This window comes from Atta colombica, unplaced genomic scaffold, assembly GCF_001594045.1.
Source record: "Atta colombica isolate Treedump-2 unplaced genomic scaffold, Acol1.0 scaffold114, whole genome shotgun sequence".
Lineage (NCBI taxonomy): Eukaryota > Metazoa > Arthropoda > Insecta > Hymenoptera > Formicidae > Atta > Atta colombica.
This window is the reverse complement of record NW_017259200.1, coordinates 121,830-145,898: the sequence shown is the minus strand read 5'-3', so window position 1 is coordinate 145,898 and position 24,069 is coordinate 121,830. Positions and strand designations below refer to the sequence as shown.

General features: G+C 33.6%; 3 protein-coding genes across 4 annotated transcripts; 1 reads left to right on the top strand and 2 right to left on the bottom strand.

The window, feature by feature from the left end:
• Positions 1 to 2,482: 2,482 nt before the first annotated feature.
• On the top strand, positions 2,483 to 14,448 carry LOC108694101 (vacuolar protein sorting-associated protein 8 homolog). The gene is made up of 12 exons (XM_018203394.1): positions 2,483 to 2,745; positions 2,979 to 3,257; positions 3,405 to 3,698; positions 4,857 to 5,075; positions 5,149 to 5,328; positions 5,475 to 5,720; positions 5,790 to 5,930; positions 8,653 to 9,111; positions 9,198 to 9,943; positions 11,391 to 12,335; positions 13,873 to 14,086; positions 14,167 to 14,448. Exons 1-12 carry the CDS (start codon positions 2,671 to 2,673, stop codon positions 14,266 to 14,268), a joined length of 3,900 nt encoding a protein of 1,299 aa, XP_018058883.1. The 5' UTR covers positions 2,483 to 2,670; the 3' UTR covers positions 14,269 to 14,448.
• Positions 14,449 to 14,553: 105 nt separating this feature from the next.
• On the bottom strand, positions 14,554 to 15,648 carry LOC108694100. The gene is made up of 4 exons (XM_018203393.1): positions 15,575 to 15,648; positions 15,256 to 15,459; positions 14,964 to 15,182; positions 14,554 to 14,841 (listed from the first exon to the last, which is right to left on the bottom strand). The coding sequence occupies exons 1-4, from the start codon at positions 15,626 to 15,628 to the stop codon at positions 14,554 to 14,556; spliced, it is 765 nt and encodes a 254-aa protein (XP_018058882.1). The 5' UTR covers positions 15,629 to 15,648.
• A 2,988-nt stretch (positions 15,649 to 18,636) lies between these two features.
• LOC108694095 (ubiquitin carboxyl-terminal hydrolase 36-like) lies at positions 18,637 to 23,118 on the bottom strand. Of its 2 annotated transcripts, none has more exons than XM_018203387.1 (7): positions 22,656 to 23,118; positions 21,531 to 22,070; positions 21,299 to 21,412; positions 20,998 to 21,224; positions 19,607 to 20,910; positions 19,399 to 19,532; positions 18,637 to 19,051 (listed from the first exon to the last, which is right to left on the bottom strand). In XM_018203387.1, the coding sequence occupies exons 2-7, from the start codon at positions 22,018 to 22,020 to the stop codon at positions 18,699 to 18,701; spliced, it is 2,622 nt and encodes an 873-aa protein (XP_018058876.1). In that variant the 5' UTR covers positions 22,021 to 22,070; positions 22,656 to 23,118; the 3' UTR covers positions 18,637 to 18,698. The 2 variants fall into 2 exon arrangements, with proteins under 2 accessions (XP_018058876.1, XP_018058877.1); XM_018203388.1 differs by having other exon boundaries at positions 21,299 to 21,406.
• Positions 23,119 to 24,069: the final 951 nt, after the last annotated feature.

Here is a 24,069-nt window from a genome sequence, read left to right as displayed (position 1 = left end):
CAGCAATATTGCAATTTAATGTATTTGGATAAATTTCTTACGAAGACTCTAAAATAAAAACTATTTTCTATATATATCTCATTAACTTTAATTTTTTTACAAATCGCATTTCTAATGATATGTGCTTTCCAAAAGCAATTTTTTATAAATTTTATGATAAAACCATAAAATATTTCAATGTAGTATTAATTCTGAATGATAAATTTATTCTCAAGGATAAAGCATGCATGTGTGTTGTCGAGCAAATATTATAAATCACAAATATTATTTACATTAACTTATTACATTACTTACATTAAATACATTATTTACATTAAATATTATTTACATTAATAATATAATCCCTTGATAAATTAATCATGAATTAAGTTAATTGATTCTTTTCAATTCGAAGCCATTCCGAATCAATTGAAATCGATTACAAAATGATGATATGAAATTTATCAATAAAGTTTGGGGGGTTTATTCCTGCGTGCACATTGGGCATAAATACATCATTGATCACATAATTAATATTTCGATAAATCGATTTCAGCAATTTAATTCCTTATCATGTTATCCAATAGTGATGCATTGATTGTATCCAAACTCGAGATTATACAATCTTTTGATTTCATATTTAAAATATAAAACTTAACTAATGAAATGGCTGTCAAATAATAGATCAATAAATTTTTTATTTATTAGATGTATAAGCTTAAATCCGCTGTTTGCTCATAGGTGGCATTAGTGAGCGTACAAAGCTATCCTGGGCACATAACACACTTTTTTTTGTGTTTGACATCTGTCAACATTAACCAGTGCACATCATCAGCAATTTCATACAACAACATACATTTTTTCTTTCGTAATTAATTATGTCTAGTTTTTTTGCTAAAAAAAAAGTATATGCGGGAAGCTTTGCTTTTCTGTTTCAATTTGAAGAAATCGGCTGCCGAATCGCATCGAATGCTTGTGGAGGCGACAATGCTTTATCGGAAACAACATGCAGAGATTAGTTTCGCCGGTTCAATGACGACAATTTTGACCTGAGTGACAAGAAGCGTGAAAATCGGCCCAGGAAGGTTGAGGACTGTCAATTGCAGGCTCTTTTGGATGAGGACGATACCCAATCGCAAAAAATGCTTGCCGAGCAATTGGGTGTTTCTCAAGCAGCCATTTCCATGCGGCTACATGCCATGGGGAAGGTTCAAAAGATCGGAAAATGGGTGTCGCATGAACTGAACGATAGGCAGATGGAGCGACGCCAAAATACATGCCAAATTCTGCTTGCCAGACAAAAAAGAAAGTCGTTCCTGCATCGGATTGTGACAGGCGATGAAAAGTGGATCTATTTTCAGAATCCTAAACGCAAGAAATCTTGGGTTGATCCTGCCCAACCATCAACATCTTCCTCAAGACCAAATCGCTTCGGACGGAAGACGATGCTGTGCGTTTGGTGGGATCAGGAGGGTGTCATTTACTACGAGCTGTTAAAACCTGGTGAAATTGTTAATGCTCACCGCTATCATCAACAACTGATCAAATTGCATCATGCTCTGCATGAAAAAAGGCCGCATCGGAAAAGCTATAACAAGCTGATTTTCCTCCACGACAACACACCATCGCACATGTCAACAATGGTCCAAAACTACTTGGAGACACTCAATTGGGAAGTGCTACCCCTCCCGCTTACTCACCAGACTTGGCACCTTCTGACCTGTTTTCATCAATGGGCTACGCGCTCGCTGAGCGGCGCTTCGATTCTTACAAAGACGTCCGAAAATGGCTTGATGAGTGGTTTGCCTCGAAAGATGAGGAAGTCGCAATGAAACTTACAATGGCATTTTAAATATTTAAAGTACTTATACAAAAAAAGTTTAGATTAATTTTGTCATTATATGTTTTTCGAATTTTAGTATTGTAATATGAAAATAATAACAAATAAAGTAAATAAAAATGTGTTTAATAAAAATATAATGCTTAAAATACAACTTAATTCATATGTATATATAACTTATTTAAAATATAAATATAATAATTTATACAAATATAATATTTCCTTAATGTTAATACTTTTAAGCGAAATAAATGTCACGCTCATGTAAGATTGCAGAGATGAATAATTTCTGATGCATAATTTGTGAATGTAACATGATTACTAAGTATCGTAGTATGAACCAAGTATCGATTTATCATCTGGAGTTGAAAAGTGGACGTGTTACTCTCAGAAAAGTGGACGTATTACCATCAGAGCTATGTAGTTTACTACTTATCCACTTTGTGGGGCAACATTTTGCGGTTACAGGTAAAGCTGTAGATACCAAAGTAGCGCAAAGGTCCTCCATTTTGGACCTACTAATCATACCCTATACTATTAATACTAAGCGCTTATTGGACTACAGACAATTAAATCGAAATGACGGTCGAAATAGCCAATAGGAAGACTGTCGGCATTTCGACTTAAATGAAAGGAATGCGCTACTTTGGTATGATCTAGAGATTTAGTTACAGGTTACAGATTTTGGACCGGCATATTCTCTCTCAGGTTTCTCTCTGCTATGTGTTTATAAACGTACGGTTGTGACATCACACGTAGAATGAAAACAAATGTGTCAAATAATTGTCAAATATACATATATGTAGATCAGCCGTTCTTACCGGGACTACGATAACATAACATAATATAAGATGGCCGAGAATGAATTTGTACCGGACAGTGACGAATGTCTTGTTACGGAAGCTATTAATTTAGATATCGAGGAGGTATATTTATATTCTTAATTGCGCTCGTACAATGATATTGTAAAACACTTAAAAATTCATAAAACATCTAACGTATGTATAATACGATCGTTGTCGAGCAAATCGTGCTATGCTATTTGCCGCTTGTTTTTTTAATTCATCTTTTTCGCCTGCTCTTATATCGTTTAATTATAATCTACTGACATTGTGTTTTAATAACGATATTCTCTCACATGCTATATTCTTCCTTCTAGTTAGATAACACGGAATATGCCATACCAATCGTGGAAGAATTACCCACCTTAGAAAGTATTTTGATGGAGCCTGATTATGAGTCACTATCGGAAACGGAGGACGATATTGGTTTATCATTAGGAGAAAAACTTGGCAGCAGCGAGACTACTAGCATTGGCAGTCACTTGTCGCTGAATTCATTAAATAAATCCTCTAAGACTGCTCATAAATCATATTCGGGTGTTATCTTAAGGCATGTCATACTCAAAGGAATAACATCACAAATTATATCGGCTAATGTGAGCAATTATTCCATACATTATATAGGAGATATAAGAAGTCATGTTCCTTCAAGTTACAAATTTTTTAACAATTGTTACATGCCGTATGTATAGTAATCAAGCCTGGAATAGTCATCATTATTAAATATCTATATGATTACACAGGAGAGAGTCAATGCTGGTTTGGCTAGTGCAGTCGCAGCTGGAGGGAATATGCTAATAATCGGTACCAGTCATGGTTTAATACTGGGCTTTGATTCTTCGCAAACATTGCGATGGTGCGATCAGGAAACGAGACATCAAGGTTCCGTTTCTGCTCTTTGCTTCAACTACGATGGTAGCAGAGTGTTAGCTGGTTTCGTTAGAGGACATATTTTGATGTTGGATAGCAATAATGGGAAAGTTTTAAGGATTCTCACTGATGTACACCCTCTAGACACCGCTGTGTTGCATGTTAAGGTACAATTTCAATTCTCTTACATGTGAAATTAATATATATATAAATGTATTATTGTAATATGAAGGAGTTTAAGCTTTAAAGAAATTAATCATAGTGTGATTCTTAAATTATAATAGTGTCCTTAACGAATCGATATTAGTTGCATGTATACATAAGTTTATATCTAATTAGTATGCAACTGAATATTTTAAATATTTTTTTCTTTAATATAAAAGTTCACAAAATCATCATTCTTTCATATCGCAATTCCTGATACATCTATAACATTTTGAATATCTAATTAAAATTTTTATGGAATATCTTTTATCTGAACAATGACTATCGATCGATTTTATCATTGGACAAACTTATATTTTATGAAAATATTATTATTTATTGATATGAGAATAATTATTTACTGATTTGATCATTTTACTTTAAATTACGAAAATTTTTACTATTCTAAACATCATTATTAATTTTAAAGTTAATGCCTTCTGTTTAGGGAATCCACCTCTGGAAGTCTATCACTTTTGATTTTGACTTTTGATGTTGTTGACAAAAGAATTTGACAATATAAAGATGTGTTTAACTCGCTTTCCACGTTCTCAATGGAAAATTCTAAATCCATCCTGAAGTCTCGATTCGCGTAGAAAATGCATGCAATGAGTTTCGCTTCAATAAGATTTACTATAAAAAAAATAGGTTTGAGTTAAATCTCCTTTTACGTGAAAAATTGTAACCATATATATATAATAAAACATATAATAAAACAAGGTTCTATTTGAGTTTATAGCTTTCCACATAAAGCAAAATTCAATCCAAATTTATGTATCTAGTTTTTTTGATAACCGAATTTCTTTTCTCATAAAACAGAATTCATTACATCTACATGTACGTTTTCCATGCAAAGTGAGGTTCCATATGGATTTCTAATTTTTCATGCAAAAATTATATTATTGTTCAAAATATGAGAGAAAATTAACTTTGATTGTCAATGACTTTAACAAACGATGAGCGACAGTTAAAACTTTTTGATGTTATTCAAGGTCCTTGATAACATATGTCAAGGTGATTAGAAAAGGTCTCTTTAAATAGGAGTTTTGCCCAATTTATCATTGTTATTATATCGTGAATTTATTTGTTCAATCGAGATAGTTTTAAACTAGTCACTTTAGTTTACAGATTCGCCAAAAATAGCTTTGTGCAGTGACAGTGGAGGCTCCGTATTCGAGCTGAATTTCACTAGAGTGATAGGTATACGAGGATGCGATAGTAGATGTTTATTTAGTGGTTCCAAGGGAGAAGTGTGCACTCTAGAACCCCTGCTGTTGAATAATTTGCCATCGCATCCACTAAAAAATTATACATTAGTAGCAATGGCAACATTGTCGAAGGTTGTGCTTCATAATAGATTAAAAAATATCAGTTAGATGTGTAATTTATTAATGTTGATTTTATTCCGCGTAGGTAATTATAGTCTGCATAAGACCGCGAATGCGCGTTGTATTGAGTCACCCATTGACCGGTGCCGCGATAGCACCACCACAACTATCTTGGCAATTAGTTGTCATACAAACGGCTGATGGTTCCCGCGTGATCGATCCAGTATTGGCTCTCGCGAGGGACAACGTGGTGTATTTTTATCAAGTATTTTTATTTAATTGCATTATATATAATCTTTATTTGTTTCCACATAGGGTTATAAAGAACTTCTTCTCCATGTATATAATTGCATTATATTGATTGTTTTCTTTTGAGAATATTAAAGAATATATATATTATCTGTCGATAAGGTGTACACCGAAATTGGTACGCGGGTAAAATTGTCTCCTCTTCGAAGGATGACACTACCGTACATGATAAGCAATTTGAGGTGGTTAAATCCGAGATCTCTTGTGGTATTGGATACTCAAGAGAAGTTGCATTTGTTAGACGTAAGAGCGCAGGATAATTTGGAAACATTAGACATGAGTCGCGTTGGTATTTCTTATGCTTCTAGTCATTTTAAGGGACTATCTACTGGCGGAAATGTTTCTAAGGTACAAAGGACTATATCAAGAACACAAAGAAGTGTATTTAATACTACATTTGTAATATATTTTACGTAGGCGATGGCGTTAGCCGGTGAACGGGCATGCTACAACACCGTTATAGTTTTTGGTACGCAGCTATTGTTATTAGGTACAAAGAGTTTACATGTGATATGTATGAGAACGTGGACTGAAAGATTGCAACATTTGATCGTACAGGTCAGTTTAAAGCGATGAAAAGGATCTGATTATGAGAACAAAATGTTATAAATAAATATAAATTAACAGGCAATTGAGAGCAAAAATTTGATGCAGTTATTAGAGCATTATAGTTAACAAATGTATTTTATAAACTTTACATGTAGTTAGATAAAATTGGAAGTTTCGGCTCAGTTCGGGCCATCTTCAGCGATGTCCAAATAATAAATTATACATTAGTAATTGTTTGCAAGAGGCTCTCTTGACTGCATTCTTTTAATTATTGCGAACAATTGCTAATGTGTAATTTATTTGGACATCGCTGAGGATGATTCGAACTGAGCCGAAATTGATTTCATCTAACTATATATAAGATCTGTAACGCTCTAATAATAGCAAATTTTTGCTCTCAATCGCCTGTCAATAATTTATATTTATTTGTTATCTCGAGAGATCAATTTTATTTTATTTTATTTATTTAAGATATAAACTTGTGCAAAAAAGTCAAACACGAAGTTAATGCTTAATTATAATGTATTTATTAAATTATAATGTATTTCGAAAGAGAATTATACTAATACAAACGTTTTAGCTTATTAACTCATCTTCAGTGAATATTAAAATGAAAACTTATAATATAATCATATATGTAATAACCAGTCATCGCAATAATGGTTGTCTCTAATAAATAAAAATACAAAAAAAAAGAAGAATGAAATTACAATGTGCCATTCGCCATTTAGTACAAAGGCAATTTGGAGTTATTTGAAACACGGAAGCAAAGAGCTTAACGGTTGAACAACAACGGTTGAAAAGTCACGATCACGAAAAGTACGATCAAGCAGAATCATTTAAGTTTAGTTATACAAACGAATTCTGATTAGTCGTATTACTTTTCTGAGATTCCGTTTTTCGGAATTCCGATTGTCAAGGGGAAACATTCTAAGTTTAATTATTGTAAGTAATTACTGTGAGTGATAACCATACTACTGTGTTGATCAATTATTACAGTTTCAAACGAGAGTTGTTAGATCTAGCAGAGTTCCGGCTACGATCGCTATATATTTTTAATAAATGTCATACTGGATCCAGATATTAAAAAATTAAACATTTTTTGTGGCTGGAATTCGGTTTAAAAATAATTGTAGAATATAGAACTGTGCTAGATTTAACGAAAATTCTCGCTAAAACTGCTATAAGCAATCGGCACGACACTTTCTCCAAGTGTCATGTTGTCTTCTACATTGAAAATGTATAAAAATAGGTAATTGTTGGAATTTTGTTTTTAAAGTGCATGTATTAGTAGATCTTTAGTAGAACTAACAGGAATTATGATAATATTTATCATTTTCTTGTACTTTAGAGGAAAAGTGTTATGCTTCGCGAAGTTATATTTTGCGAAGTTAGCACGCCATATTATATTTAGTTTTTTAATATAAAAAAATGTGAAACTTTTTTATATAGAACTGTAGCATTATGAAAAGTGTTGGAACTGTTTTCATTATTTGTTTGTCATTATTTTTTTTATATTAATAGAATGTCGTGTTAACTTCACAAATCCAAAGTATTTGGATATTGTATTAATGTAAGGGTGATTCCAGACAACATGATTAGTGTACATCACATTAATAGATATTACACACGCGCTGTATATGCTTGCACGCTCTTTCTCTCTCTCTCTCTCTCTCTCTCTCTCTCTCTCTCTCTCTCTCTCTCTCTCCTTCCCTCCCTCCCTCCCTCCCTCCTCCCTCCCTCTCTCCCTTCACTCCTCTTTCTGCGCACGCACACACGCATGCGTATCTACATAATTATTCATATTGTAAGAACTGGCGGAAAAATTAACAGATTCTATCGAGATTTAAATTCAGGATTCCTCGTTTATAAATCTAGCAGTCGGTGTGCTATACCAACGATGTCGAGAAATATGATTCCCATCTTTTAGATGATCACGAAGGCTGCCGTACCTACCCGAACACATACAATTTTCTTATTCCATGTAAAATTATAATGTATAATTAATACGTTTTCGAATAAGTATGGCTGCCTTCCATCCAAAGAATGGCAATTATATTTCTCGACAATAGATATTAAAATTAAATAGTAGATAAAAATTCAACCGTGTCGCTATCGATTTTTTTTCAAAAAAATTTACCACTTTGATCCAGTATAGCGATCTTTTATACCCTTCTGAGGGGTATGGGAGTCGACCTGTCTTGGTCGAAGGGTATTAACTGTCGGTTGCAACAACATTTAACTTTTACGCTTTCAGTAAAAAAAATCAAAATCTGCAACATTTTGAAAAACTCACCTCCCCTTCAAGGCGACCATGACCGGGCTTAAAAATATTGTTTTTGTGTTTTATGTGAAACAAAAGTTTTTACCTACTTCCTATACTTGTCGCTATGGGTAAAAATCATTACAATGTCTCTTGGTCATAATTATTTCGGTCGTTTATGTATATTTTAAATGGCCTTGTATGATTCTCTTTATTTTTCTATAATATGAATATAGATATTTAGCAAATGTAAAGTTGGTGTACATAATATGTCATTTGGAGTCACTTTAATTCTCTTCCAAAATACATTATAATTTATTAAGCATATAATTTAGGCTGTATATACTATATATACTATATATAATTATACTATATATAATTTAGTGTCTAGTTCATTGACACAAGTTTAAATTTTAATTCGCTGAGGCTTAATTGAATATTTACATTAAAAAATGTTTTGCATTTCAGAAACGTTTTCCCGAAGCGTTAGCATTGGGTTTTTCTTTTTATCAAGACAAAGGCAAGGCGGTTATCGGTCTGCGAGGTTCTAAACAGCGTCGCAAGCAAATAGCACGCGATAAAGTTTGTGAAGTATTGGTGCAATATATGGACGAATTAAATCAATGTTTGATAGACGAAAATACAGGTTACGACACGATAGTGCTCACTTGCGTTGATTACTGCATTCAACTGGAAAACCTAGATCTGCTGTTCGAAAAGTTGTGGGATATAGTCTTTGAGTCGGAAGGGCTGAAAACTAGTTATTTGCACGCTCTCGAAGCTCCTCTGCTAGATGGAAGTCTTCAATCGAGATTGCCGCCATTGATTGCCCAGCAATTGGTCACTCTTTATGATCAAGAAGATAAAGTAGATTCACTGGAAGCGATTATAGTTTTACTCAATGTGGATTGTCTAGATATTCATCAAGTAAGTCTCAATATTAGCAAGCAATGAAAAATAGACATTTATTTGCAACGTCATTTTATGATTTTAGAATGTATTTTTGTCCATAGGTAACGACAATTTGTCGTCAACGAGGACTTTGGGAAGCGCTGATTTATCTTCAAACAACAGCGTTGGGCGATTTTACAGCACCTATTCATCAATTAGTACCAGCACTTCAGAATTTATTACAAGATCCATTAGTCGCCCTTTCCCGAGACTGTATAAAACTCGGCAATGCCATTCTAGTTTATACTAGCTGCTGTCTCGCTGGTCGTGGATTTCCCAAGGATGAGCTCCCTGAAGGCATGCCACAGAAAGCGAAAGCAGACATATTGAGAGCTCTGTTATCTCAACATTCTAGTTTGGCAAATGATATGGAAAGACAATATCCATATTTGAGAACGTTACTGCAATTCGATGCGAAAGGCTTTCTCGATGTTATTACCATCGCCTTTCAGGAACCAGAATTTACCTCCGAAATGGGTCTCCGACACCGACAAAGACTCATAGACATCTTATTAAGCATTGTTATGTCGAATACGCCGCTTACTCCGAAAAATATTGATTACATCACACTGGAGCAACAATTTATGGTTCTTATATTCGTGGCAAATGAAGTATGTGAAAGCACTGTTATGTTAGAGTATAACACATTGAATAAAATGATAGATATATTATGTATTGACGTGCACATGGAATTGTCGAAGGACTTTAAGACTGAGAGAGAAAATGCTGTGTTGGGATTGTTGCATTCTAAAAAGCTGTGCAATATTTCTGATAATAATTTATTAAATTTAGCAAATAGAGCAAGTTTGTAAGTATTTTTAATTGATTTATTAATCTCTATGCTTTTTATTGGTTATATATAATGTTTCACACCTAACGCATTACCTGCTAATTGTAGATTCTTAAAATAATTTTGAGATGAAAGGTCTAATACTAAAACGTCGAGATTAATAGATTTTAAATTAATAGCAATTAAAGTTCACCAATCATGGAGCTGCAATTTCGCACGTTCGGGCATGATGATATAACAAATGATATAATACATGGTGATAGTATGTCACGATGGCTCTCTCAGTAACCTCAAGATTATCATATAAATTATTTTTTGCAATAATATTTTTATTAAGAAATTATTCTTGCTTCTATACAGAATCTGTTTGTACATTATATATGCATAATTAATATTGAAATATATAACAAAATATCAATAGCGATATTATGATATATATCAAAAGAGATTCATTGTCCGTATGCTTTGTATGCACGGTAAATATTTTTGTAAGAAATAGATTAACTATTTTTAACATAAAAAGAATTAAATAGAGAACGGTACATTTTATTATTAGAAAATATTATTAGAGATTTAGCATGATCGTATAGGATGCTTTATCGATCTCGATTTATAATTTGGTTTGTTGTATGTATTGTGTGCGACGTTAAAAACGTTGTAAATAAAATTTTACAAAGAGTACAAAATATTTCATGATTGTTTATAAAATCATATATATTTTAATTATAAGAATTATGTACATCTCGATTTACTGTCTATGAAATTTAATGACACACATACATGTTTTGTAATTTATATCATTTTTTATATTTTTTCAACATCTTAACATCATCTAGGATAATTATTCAGAAACGTATATATAGTCATTTGATTTAAGTACATTAATGTTAGTTAAATTGGTATTTTATATATAATATGTACATGTTTAAATATTGTTTTATCAAAATATTTGATTCTTTTTATGTTAAAAATAGTTTTACTTATTACAAAAATATTTCTGTGGATAATATAATAATACCGTGCATACAAAGCACACGAACACGGTTATGAATTTATTTTGATAGTGTAATATCTAGCTATCAAATTGATATTTTGTTATATACTTTGATATTAATTAAGTCAGTTTACATAATATACAAACAAATTTCGTATAGAAGCAAGAATAATTTTTTAATAAAAATATCAATGCATATTTGTGTATGATAATCTCGAAGTTGCTGAGAGGGCCCTCATTACTTGTCATATCATTATGCCTGAGCGTGCGAAATGTCAGCTTTGTAATTAATGAATTTTAGTCGTTATTAATTTAAAAACTATTAACTATAGCCTCGATATTTTGATTTATTAAACTTCATTTCAAAATTATGTCAAGAATCTACACACACACACACACACACACACACACACACACGCGCGCGCGCGCGCGCGCGCGCGCACGTGATACATTATCGTATTTGTGTTGTAGTATAAGAGTCGTGGAATTACTGTACAGTGCACGAGAAGATTGGATAGCAGTATGCGAGTGCATGATCTTGGAGCCATTAAGGCATCATGATGTGTGGCCTTGGCTCGAGCATCTACCGGTTGCTTCGTTAGATCAAGTTATATCGGTTCACACTTTAACTCTTCTGACGATCAATGCTAATCAGTTTGCTACGATTGTTGCAACACGATTACAGAACAAGATTGATGCAATACTACAGAGGCTTACCGATAATTTAAGCTTAGAATATAAGCTGTTTGGAGCATTGTATCAAATCGCGCAGTATAAGGAGGAGGATGTTTCTTTGGAATTAACAACTGAACACTTCGAGAGGTATTTAGCATTAATATGCGAATTGGAGCCAGCACGCGTAGTTGCTCATTTGCACGGACCACATGGGTGCAGGTTGGATGAGGCGTTAAAGATTGTCCAGAAATGGAATTGTAAAGATGCAGAAGCGGTTATGCTAGAGAAGCTTGGTAATTACCAGGAAGCGTTTGATCTTTTGTTGAAAGAGTTTGAGGATCGGCTGGAGATGTACCGGCAAGATAAAGCTTCGGAAAGCGAAACGGTGCACGCCGCCATTCAACTCGCGGGGATATGTCGGAGATCTGCGGGAAATCTCGACTGGATGCCCCTAGTGGAAGTTATGTTTCGATCGCATTCAGAGAATAACAGGCAGAAAGTGGATATATTGAACGGCAAATTATTGAGATTAATTCTAGAATCTCTGAGCGGTACATCGATTTTGTCGAACATATTGGAGCAGATCCTGAGAAATCCGTCAGCAACGAGCGGAACGATGGGTGACATACGACAACTGCTGTCCGGAGTCCTCACTCAATCGCGATATGAGCAAACACTGGTTGAAACTACCGCTCGATTAGTGAGTTTGGAGCTTCATAAGGCTCTAGAAACATCCTTGAGGTATCCTGGAAATTCTGATGACATGCGAGATATATTCATTCTTAGACTTGTGTTTATTTATCTCAGATTATCAAAAGCGAGAAAATACAGAATAAAAATTTTTTGCAAATTTGAATAAAAACATTTTTCAATAAAACAATACTTGTAATTAATGGAATAATTTATTGGAAACCATCTTCTTGTTTGGAGAAATTAAAAATCATACTTATTTTTATATTATTAACTTATTTATATATTATTAATTTGAGATAGTTTGTCATAACTGCGGAACATAACTTATTTAATTTTTGATTTTATACACACACACAAACACACACACACAACACATATATATAGAGTTTGGAAAATAATGATAAATCTTTCGCATAGGGGCAGAATGGACTGAGAAGAAAACTGAGAAGAAAAGTCTTCTATCATTGGTCTTCTATCACGCAATGGTTAACAAGATATTAATTGCTAAAAGTTGCCGAAAATTGATCTTCAATAATTTTTTTACTCAAATACTATCAATTTTACAGAAAAACTACAAGAGACAAAAATTATTTATTTTTTTCTCATAGAACTCTACGAATTTTTTTAGAATTTTTTATCAACTTTTTAATACTGCATTTTCTCATTTTTATCAACATGAAAAAATACGGTATTAAAAAATTCTAAAAAAATTCTTAGAGCTCTACGAGAAGATAATAAATAATTTTTGTCTCTTGTAGTTTTTCTGTAAAATTGATAGTATTTGAGTACAAAATTATTGAAGACCAATTTACGGCAATTTTTAGCAATTAATATTTTATTAACTATTGCAAAAATTGCAAAATGGTAGAGGACTTTTCTTTTCAGTTTTAGTCCATTCTGTTCCTGCAAAAGATTTATCATTATTTTCCTGTATACACATGCATAATTAATTTCTAGATATATAACTATATTATTAATTAATGAAACAAAAAGAAAGTTTTCGGTGTCTTACGAATTGTTTCTATCACTTTAAATGTTGAAACATATTTTCATATTAATATATTGTGCAAAAATTTTGATTGTGTATTTTCTTGCTTCCGACATAATCTGAGTACATTGAGAAAAAAATATAATTAATTTTAATAAATATTTAGTTCAATACTGCTAACTAAACATTACTTATAGTAAGTAAATATTTGTTCAATAAAAAAAAAGATTGTTAAAATCAAATTAACATTTCTTGTATCAAATAAATATATCTTTATATTTAATAAACATTTAGTTAGATAGTATTCAACTAAATATTTATTAAAATTGACTATATTTTTTTTCAGTGTAGTAGTGATGAGTGAATCGGAGCTTTAATAAAGTGCGGAAGTCCGCAAAGCTTCACGATGAACTTCATTTTCTTGATAATAATAAAGCGCAAGGGAAGATTTCATTTCTAAATTGAGTGATGAAAGCATGTAAAATCAAAGAGGTTCATCGTGAAACAGACTTTTGTTGAAATGTTATATAATTATATATATATTATATATATATATATATCATCAATTATATATGCAACGATTTTTCTGTCATTCAGGGATGCTGGTAGAGCATGCGGCAACGTTTCTCTAACTTGCCCTGTGTGCAGACAGCCATTGTCGCATTGTTCTGATCACGTGGTGGTATTTGGCTGTGGTCATGGATATCATTTAACATGTCTGGGCGAACCTAAGTCATGTTACAAATGCTTGAATACAAAAGGATGGGCGCCCATCGCTACCAACGTTGCACACACTGTTGCGCAGCCACTGGTTAGTTGTAACAGCAATGTATCTTCTCGTTTCATTTTGTATACTACAGGAATACTATTTTGTTTACTTCTATCTTATAGAGAAAGAAACAACTTCTTCCGCCAGAATTTTTACATCACAAAGATCTTATATTAAGATTGGCCCCATCTTGTTCTATTCCTGATCTTGAGGGTATCTTTTAAATCTAGTCTTCAACTATCAAGAATGATGATCGCATTTGTGGGCAGTATGTAGTATTTTTAAGATACCAAAATAAATATGTACAATGTACTATACATATATTATGGATAATCCACATATTGTCTAGTACCCGAGCAAGAGATCAAGCTCTTTCCTTGAGATTTGATTTGTTTAATTAATGTTTATAATATGTTGCCAAATATAAATTATTGAAATACATTTATTATATATATTGTTTATATAACATTATATTATTCTCTTCCATTATAACGTGTAACTTCGTACATTTATATTGTTTCCTCGAGTATCATTGTTGGATCCATTTTGTGTTTTATTTTAATAATGAAAACTGGTTTCCTAGGTACATTATCTGCTAAAACGCAACACGGATCTATAGGTTCATCGTCAAGTAACTCACCGGTGAGAAGTTTTGCGACAATTGGAAAAACATCCAGTTTTGGACATTTAGATTTATCGATTGGTGATATGTTAATATTTGAGACATATGTGTCTACATCAGATTCTAATTTAACAAGGAATGGATTCAACTTCAATATAGCTATATATTGTCGTAACTGCAAATCAAAAAGGATTACTAATATTTGCTTATAGAAGGTTTTATAAGCTTGTACACATTTTGCCTGTACACTTTTCTTATATAATGATATATTAAATGTTAAAAACAGTAGATACGTGCCTTATCATCAGATTTTTCGAGATTACATAATAAATCTTCAGTTTCATTTAACAAAACATAACACTTCGCGAGATATTCACGACTGTATTTGGTTTCATGGATGTGCAACAATTCCCTTGTTAAAGATTTCTCTCTTTTTATCTTTTCAAGGAGCAATGCTAATGGTATTCCCGATAGCGTACGACTACCCACTTGTATCTTGGAACATTTTTCACAGACCTATATAATTTATGCATCAATCCTGTAAATATTTATACAAGAAATCCATAAATATAAAATATAGAAGCTTTACCTGCTTATTAATAGAGTTCCATGAACCAACAATCCTGTTTATAAATTGCTTAAAATCGCTCGTGGAGGTGTAGTTCTCAGATAAATATAATAACGACTGGAGTTTATCTGTCAGATTGCACAACAGTTTACGAAACAATTCGAATTTGTCATGAAATTCAAGAGTTACGTCTGGACCGTGACCTTCTGACTTGAGAATGTTCACCTGTATAAAAAAAATGTATCCATCATATGTGTAAAATTCGTTTGACTGCATATAATTTTGAAACACTTAAAAATGAAACGTATTCGTGTGTTTTGATGTTTATATATTAACTCACATTCTTTTCAAGAATTTGTACAATGTCATGAGTCGATATGTCATCGGTCGTCATGATGGTTGTTTATAGAAATTATTTCAGGTATACCTTGTTAAACTATTATATATTATTTCAGGTATACCTTGTTAAACTATTAAACTTATTTCCATGGCCAATTCGATATCATCCGAAACGCGATAGTCCTTTTTTCAGAAGATAGATATTCAGTTTGTTTCTTTTTATTGATTGTTGGCTTATATAAATGACATTGTTGTTTTCCTTTCATACACATGGGGATACAACTTCGGATAAGAAAGCATTTGTATTCTCGCGTGTACATACATATAGTACGTACATACATAAATTTGATGTTGATTTGTTTGCATAGCATAGCAGTCACTTTATAACATCGCATATTAATTTCATTGATATGACATCTTTACGTTCCATTAACATTCCTGTTTTTTCATTCGATAATGATGTAATGAGATATGGGATGAGATTAATAAAAGTCAATTAAGAATTGACTTCTTCACGGATCACTTAAAAAATTAACTTATAGTTTTGTAATTTTAATCGCTAATAGCGATTTCTTAATATTATAAGCGCTCCTGGACTATATCATAAGTAATGTACAAGTTACATATTCGGTATTATTATTATTATTATTATTATTATTATATATAACTATATGTTATTTAGTTATACACAATTATTTTAATAATTGCAGTAGAAACATATTTAAATTCGCGTTATAGAGAAGTATGTGCTATTGTAATTTATATAGTAACAAAAAGTAGCGCGACACTGCCATTAAACGTGCTAATTGCTAATCTGCGCTTTTGCTTCGAAACGCCTCAACAAACATTATAACTAGTCGTTTTCGAAGAATGACTATCTGTCTTAACATTGCTTCTCACAGGGGGGAAGAGTACCTCTATACAAAAAAAAAAAGAGGACGGATTATTACACACACACACACACACACACACACACACACACACACACACACACACACACACACACACACGCACGCACGCACGCACGCACACACGCACACACACACAAAACATATATCCAATTTAATTTATTATAAATACTTTATTTCTTTTAAAGATATAGAATAAATTGCTTCTATATTACTTAATAAACGAGCAAAATAAGATGTTAGATTAATAATAAATTAATATATATTTGAGATTCAATAAAATTGCATATACAAAATATATTAAAACGTTTCGACTCACAATCTTCTTCAGTTACAATAAGAAATTATCCTAGTTTCTAATAGTAAACAATAAAAATCGATGGATACTTATGTCGTAATTGTACCGCAACATACTCAAATATTGGCACACCATGTCCGTAAAGAGTACCAGATCCATACCATGTCCGTAAAGAGAGTCAAGATATTAAAAATTATAACTCCTCCAAAAATTATAAATCCTCGGTTAACAGTGAGAATCACGTTAGGTTCATCAGAGTCAATGGTAAAATAATCTAGATCGAGATAATTATATTAAAAATTGTGTAAAAAAGAAAAAGAATGTATATCAAAGTAGTCATGTAACTTACAGTCATGGTATGAAACATTTGACATATAACTGTCTGGCAATGATAATATTGATGCTATCGTTCTTATCAAAATCATGAGATGAACTGAGGCCGACGAGCAATAACATACATTAAATGTGACGTAAACAAAAACAATGATGAATAATTATGATATCCTTTAGTTTATTTTAAAAGTAAATTCTAAAGACTATAATTAGTTGATTGTAGACACATAATATTGTTTTTACTCACATCATATATAATGCGTGTTATTGTTCGTTGGCTTCAGTTCATCTTAGGATTTCGATAAGAGCAATAACACTAATATCATTATCAGACAGTTATATGTCAAATGTTTCACACTATGATCATAAGTTACATGACTACTCTGATATATAGGGTATCCCATTTTAATGTCCCACCCCAAATAACTTTTTAGTTTTGATCTTAGAAAAAAATATTCAGAAAAAGTTGTATAGTTTTGAGGGGAATATAAGATGATCATTAGTTTGACTTTGACCTCATCTCATGTGATTACCTTCAATTTCTTAAATGGAACCCCCTACTTTTTATTGCACATTCTTGTAGATAATCTCGAGATCTTTCCAAAACACTATAATTAAGTTCATTTTCATTAAGTACTTTTTGAATTATAAGATGTCCGACCGACTAAAACCTCTTGAATATTGTTCAGGATCATGACCTGGATAACATTTATTAAACTCAAGGTCGTTGGAGATTGTTCCTCTTATTTTCATTTTTGCATTAAAAATTACATTTCTATGTAAAAATGAAAATAAGAGGTACAACTTTCAATAGCCTTGATCTTAACAAATGTTATCCAGGTCATAATCTTGAACAACATTCAAGAGATTTTAATTAATCGAGGGTTTAGTTATAATTTTTGACATCTTGACGGTACTTTTTACGAATCAATGGTGTGCTAATACTTCGATGTGTTGCGATACAATTATGACATTAAGTTTCTATCGACTTTTGTTTGCGATTAGAATGCTAAGATTTCTTATTGTAACTAAAGAAGACTCTGTGAGTCAAAATTTTAATATATTTTGTGTATCCAATTTTATTGAGGCTAATTTCAAATATATATTAATTTACTGTTAATCTAACATCTTATTTTGCTCATTTATCGTTACTTTTGAAGAAAATTATAATTTTCTACAATAATTTATATTGAACACAAAATGGTATGTATAGTTGATGATACTCATCCCCCATGAATCGATTCATTCGAAATACATGTGTACCAAACTTATGCAAGAGGCAAAAAATTCCACGACGAGTTTGTCAGGAACATGCAATGTTTTTTTAAATGAATCACCATAAATGAGTCATTATGAGATTTGAATGAACGCATCAACTGTCAGAATGCAACAGTTTACTTCCAAATTCACTTACATTGAAAAATGATAACTATTTTACAAATGAAAATCAATCAGTGTATAATCACACTGTTAAAACAGATCGATTTCTGAATTGTCGATATAGCTCCTAAAAATCGTTCTCCGTTTATACATCTCTGCCAGTCGTTCACTTTGCTAATGACAGCGAGAATGAGCATTAGTGATATCTATAGATATCTATAAGAGTGATGTCTATAATGTGGCGGTCTATAATTGTTTCCGTGCCGTGGCCGTGCATAAGAAGTATTGTAAGGATATCTTCGATGATGATGATGATGATGATGATGGTGATGATTATGATGATGATAACCATTAACTGGTCGATTCCATTTGTGAAATGACTTGTAGCTTGTATTGGATCTCTCTTCATATGACCGACGATTCGTGTGGTCTTTAATCTTCTTTGTCCGGCCTTTATCTATTTCCTCATCGTCAGCGTTAAAATGACGTTTACGTTCCTCTCTCCTGTCATTATCAACATTGCGGTCGATCTGTGTTCTATTGCCATTCCAATTCATTACTGAAAATTGAAGAAAATAAAATATACTTCTTGATTTTTCTACTTAATAATAACAATACATTACATTATACAATACATTATATACAATGGAACTTCCATAACTTCTACTATGCAGGGCTGTGAGAAGTTAGAAAGATTCTCTCCATTCTTATATTAGGAGTGAAGTATTAAAAAGAAATAGCATTACATATGTGAGAATTTGCACAGATGCCAACGCAACATAATCTATTTTAACACTGAAAATGATTATATACGTCATGTATGGAAGAGGAAATGAAGAAGTTACAGAATACTAAAGTCAAGGAAGTTCTACTGTAATTAAATTTATGATAAAATCAGATATACACCTGAGGAACTGCCATATCCGCGATGTGACATTTTTAATAAGTGTGAAACAGCGTCCGAATCATTGGTACCGTTAAAATTTCGCACAGCTGCGGCACTCGGTGTCGTACTACTTTGATTTGATTTAGTATCCTCCCTAGAACAAATATAGACATTTTTCCTGTCGCTTTATCATTATTATACAGAGTTATATTTCGTAAAAGAATTTACCTATTGTCAGTATATGACCATCCATTAGTAGACCCACTGAGAATACGAGTATCCTTGATTTGCCAGTTTTTAACGTTGCTAGTTATAGCCTTCGTAGATATGATTTCTTCTTGTCCATTTTTTCTGATAGTCTGGCGACATTTATCTTTATCGCGCTGCTCAAACTGACCATTTGTTTCAATTTTTCCATTTTGATGTTTCAGCACATTTATCCGACCGTTACTGTTGGATCCATTTTGCATTTTTGTACAATCTACAATTGTAACTTGCGTCGTCATTGTTGACACGCCGACGGTATTGCTCTTGGAATTAGTTTTTTGCAACTCTTTAGAATTGGAGGAATTTGTTTTTATTACATCTTTCGCAAGGCATTTTGGCACACCATTCGTGATATTAATTCGAGATACAGTATTTGATATTTGACTTTTTGAAATCCCTGTCCCAGAGGAACAATCTTCTTCCTCACTGGAACCATCATAGGGCACTAAACTGTTTCCATTCAGAACCTTTCCGTTTTTAATGTGCACAACTAACCTTGGTTGCGATTTATCCTGCGTTTTCTGTGGCAATTGTGTACTAACGGATTCATTGGATTTTTGTACAGGAAGATTTAATTCTATATTTCTTTGTGGTGGGAGTTGCGGACCGATTAACGTTGGTTTACTCGTACTACTGAAGTCATTTGCTAATCCACTTGACGATCCGTTTGCAAAACATCCAGCAGACATCAAAGATTTAGATATAGAAGACTTATTTGTAGAATTGGAAAGCGAAGTCGGCATATTCTTTGCCGATGTTGTGCCATTCATTTTCACGCTTTGTTGATTTTGACTATCATTTTCCATTTCGAAAATCATAATATACGCATTTGTACTTAATACATTATTAAGGCTTATTGGGCGAACGCAAGAATCGTCGAAGGAATAATATTGACCGCTCGATACTTGTGCAATTGCCGTGTAGTGGCCACAGTTTACAGAAGGGCCCATGTGCGTTACCATTGACATAAGTTTATAAGTTAGCTGTTTGGAAGATTCGCCCGGTTCTCTCCACAAATATTGGCCCATATCTATAGTCTGTTTAAAACCGATGTGTCTAGATATTTTTCCTCCTAAATAGCTAAATCGTTTTAACTGTACACACAACACTTTTGGCGGACGCTCCAGAGTAAATTGTTTTGTAGCAGGAACTCTCCTCTTGCAGGCTTCACATTTATAGTCATTGTTATCCAATTGTTCTCTACTGAAGTAACTATTTAATGCTTCATCCAGTGTATTCGCCTTGCGTATATCCACAAGCAAATCCTATTAAAAATTCACAATGTTTATAAATAGAAACATACATGAAAATCATTTACTTTACAGTTCTATAGCGATAACTTTATTATATACTTGAAAGTGTTGAAACGTGGTAGAAACATGTTGACATTGCAGGCACTTCACTTCAGTACGTATATATCCACCAAATATTTGATTAATAGGTGTCGTTTCCTTAGAATAGCTATCCAACTTAGTTGCTTTATGCCTAGTCAAATACGCGCGTTCCATTCCTTCCAATAAATAGCGTAAAAATTCATGAGCATCTTCTTGTTGTCCAGGCACCATAGTTCGGCAAATGACTACAGGAATAACGCCTACTACAGTATTTGTCTATGCATGTGTGATATATTTATTATTAGAGGCAAGTACATACGTTTTAGTTTATTATACACATAAAACGGTTTGATTGCACCACCAGACTTTTGATGACTGAACTGCAGAGTCTTGGCTACTGCACATGTAAGGCATTCTCCACCGCCATCTAAAACTATCCTATTATCAAAATACCATACAAAACCATGCTATTATAACTTTATATTATATTTTGTATTATACTTAGAAACGCGTGCACAATGCGTACAGCAGAATAGCAAGTAAGAACTTACTGTTTTGCTCGCACTTGGAATTATGATGTGGATCAGACAGCAACCAATTGACGAGAGCTGGAACATGAAACAATGCCTGAAGAGTGCTGTTCAGATAACAAGTATTTCCAACGTTGTACATGCCAGCTCCGACTGGACACGTGCCTTTCCATCCAAGATGAACCTTTTTGGGAGAATAGAGAGTAACACTTGGTTCTGGTAGAATCGGTCCCTTGTTTATATCATTCTTCTTATAGATTGCACTATCTTTTCCTTTGTTCCCCTCTAAATTTTCAGAAGGAGACAAGTTGAGGAAGATGTTACAATTAGCTTGCACCTGACTTGTCACTTGGAAATCTTTCAATTCCTCATAACGGATTTCTGTTTGTATGATCCGTGAGGCATTGCTCACTAGCTCGATCGACAGATCATCTGTGGTTTTAGACGGACTGTTATTTAGAGCGCAGTGAAGCCTGGCTGCAATAGGATCGCAGACGCTGACTGCAGGCATCTTTCTCACAGTTCAAAATTCCTTCCGTTAGTCTTTGTGAAACAGTATATCTATAATAAAACATAAAATATGAGATAATATTTCAGATAACATTTTTATTGTGGATCATGTTGATTGCTCCTTAACCCTTTTGTCAATAATCTTTCATTTCTTTTCATTATTGTTTTACAAGACTTTTACTAAAAATGAAAACTAAAGTTTGCAAAACAATTCTTTGTTGTTCAAAGAATAGAGATTTAAACCATTCTAACAAAATTCACATAAAAATAAAAATTTTTCGTCTTTAATTCAAAATTGGTACTCGCGTACTTGAGTTTTTATTGACAAAAGATTTGATGAGATAAATATGAAAAGAATAAATATTTTGTGTGTGTGTGTGTGTATGTGTGTGTGTATTGTACAGGTGCGCGCGCGTGTGAAATAAGCAACATGCAATTGCATCGTGTGGATAAAAATTAAAAAATTTCATGGAAAGATCGAGTAAGAGAGTTAATATCGAGATATTTCGCTTATCAAGTAACAAAATAGATGTTCTAAGATACTAGATTGAGCTTACTCGTGTGACCGATTGAGGTTTGAAGAAAGCGGCAAGACACGCGGACTTGCGGGAAGTAACGTCTTTGACGATTGTTTACCTGCTTGTAGATGTAGAGCGATCCCTAAGCGGTATATTTCCAAAATGAGCACGACGACCATCTGGCGTGGAGCTCCTTCGGACTTCGGTTTCTTGCACGCGGAATCGCGCGGTTATCGGTTTGCAGTCGTGAGCAATATCGTGCGGTGTCGTGAGTTCGAGCTCTAATTCGGTCTCGACACGGCTACCGGAGAGGAATTGTTCGCCGCTGTCGGAGATAATGCACACATACATGTGCACGCGACGAGCGCGCGCGCGCGTATTTCTCTCTCTCTCTCTCTCGTTCTTTCACCCGTCACGAGCAATTTCCCGCGTGCACGCGTACGTAGCACGTTAATGTCCGATGTAAGAAGACACGTTCACACCACCGCGCGCAAGCAACACCAACTTGATATCCGACGACTGACGCCGGTCATCACATATCGATCGCGCACGACAATTTCGCGGCACACTCGAGCGTCAGACACGCGGGAACGACAGATAAGTATGGACACATTACTATGACAGCCATTTGCATTCGTTGCTATCTTCGCGGGACGGCTTCCTGCGAGCGCTTCGTTAGCACGCGGGAAAATCAGACGTCGCGCAAGATGGTTCCGGCCGGCTTTACGATAGCTAACGGACAAGAGAACACAAGTGCCGGGTAAGGGGAAGGGAGATTGCTGAGCCGAGAGGTCGACATGGCTATAAGGGCTGTCGCACACAAAATTTCGCAACAGTGGTCTAGTTTCTACCGAGGATTTAATCCGGATTAAAATATAAGAACCAGCCAACTACAGTCGAGCATTCCTTTGTCGTTCGACTGTAACAGAGGAATGCTCCAGTGATGCGCTGTCGTGGAAATTATTCCCATACAGGAATGTTCGTCGCGCATGCGTAAGCGTCGTCTCAGTTTCGTATTGGCTGCTTTCACATCATATCGGGGCATGCACAAACATTCCCGTATCACTGGAATGCTCTGTAGTTGATTGATTCTTACAATCTGATCCGGTTTCGATGGAAACTAGACCAGTGATCGTAAAGATAAATTTTCACGAGCTGCTCAAATCGGCTGTTTAGTAACAAAAAGGATCACGTGATCAAAATTGAATACGAATATCCACTTTGAAATGTGATCCTTTTTGTCACTGAAACAGCTAGTTAGAGCAACTCGTAAAAATTTACCTTTAAGGCTATTCTACATTGGTCGTATCGTAGCATCGTAAGGATCTGAGCACAAGAATCGTCGTAACACTTACTTATGCCCAATTTGTATCAACGTAGATTAACTTTAATCTTGGTTCAACTTACTCTTTGTCTTTTTCTAATCTTTAGAAACTTGTGCGTTAATTCGGATCTATATAGGTGTTTTAAGTTTTAAGTTTTAAGCTGTAAGAAATTGACCAACTGCAATCGAATGCGAGGAGAATAAGTGA

Bases quoted from the DNA above. Each gene is read 5' to 3' on its own strand.
- LOC108694100 (XM_018203393.1), bottom strand. From the start codon at position 15,628: ATGACGACCGATGACATATCGACTCATGACATTGTACAAATTCTTGAA. The intron at 15,460-15,574 runs GTGAGTTAATAT...TTTTTTATACAG, and splicing joins TACAAATTCTTGAAAAGAAT to GTGAACATTCTCAAGTCAGA. The intron at 14,842-14,963 runs GCACGTATCTAC...TTTGATTTGCAG, and splicing joins TCGAAAAATCTGATGATAAG to TTACGACAATATATAGCTAT.
- LOC108694095 (XM_018203387.1), bottom strand. From the start codon at position 22,020: ATGCCTGCAGTCAGCGTCTGCGATCCTATTGCAGCCAGGCTTCACTGC. The intron at 21,413-21,530 runs GTAAGTTCTTAC...ATAATAGGATAG, and splicing joins TTCCAAGTGCGAGCAAAACA to TTTTAGATGGCGGTGGAGAA. The intron at 19,533-19,606 runs GTAAATTCTTTT...TATTTGTTCTAG, and splicing joins TGGTCATATACTGACAATAG to GGAGGATACTAAATCAAATC.
- LOC108694101 (XM_018203394.1), top strand. From the start codon at position 2,671: ATGGCCGAGAATGAATTTGTACCGGACAGTGACGAATGTCTTGTTACG. The intron at 3,699-4,856 runs GTACAATTTCAA...TAGTCACTTTAG, and splicing joins CCGCTGTGTTGCATGTTAAG to TTTACAGATTCGCCAAAAAT. The intron at 12,336-13,872 runs GTATCCTGGAAA...TCTGTCATTCAG, and splicing joins GCTCTAGAAACATCCTTGAG to GGATGCTGGTAGAGCATGCG.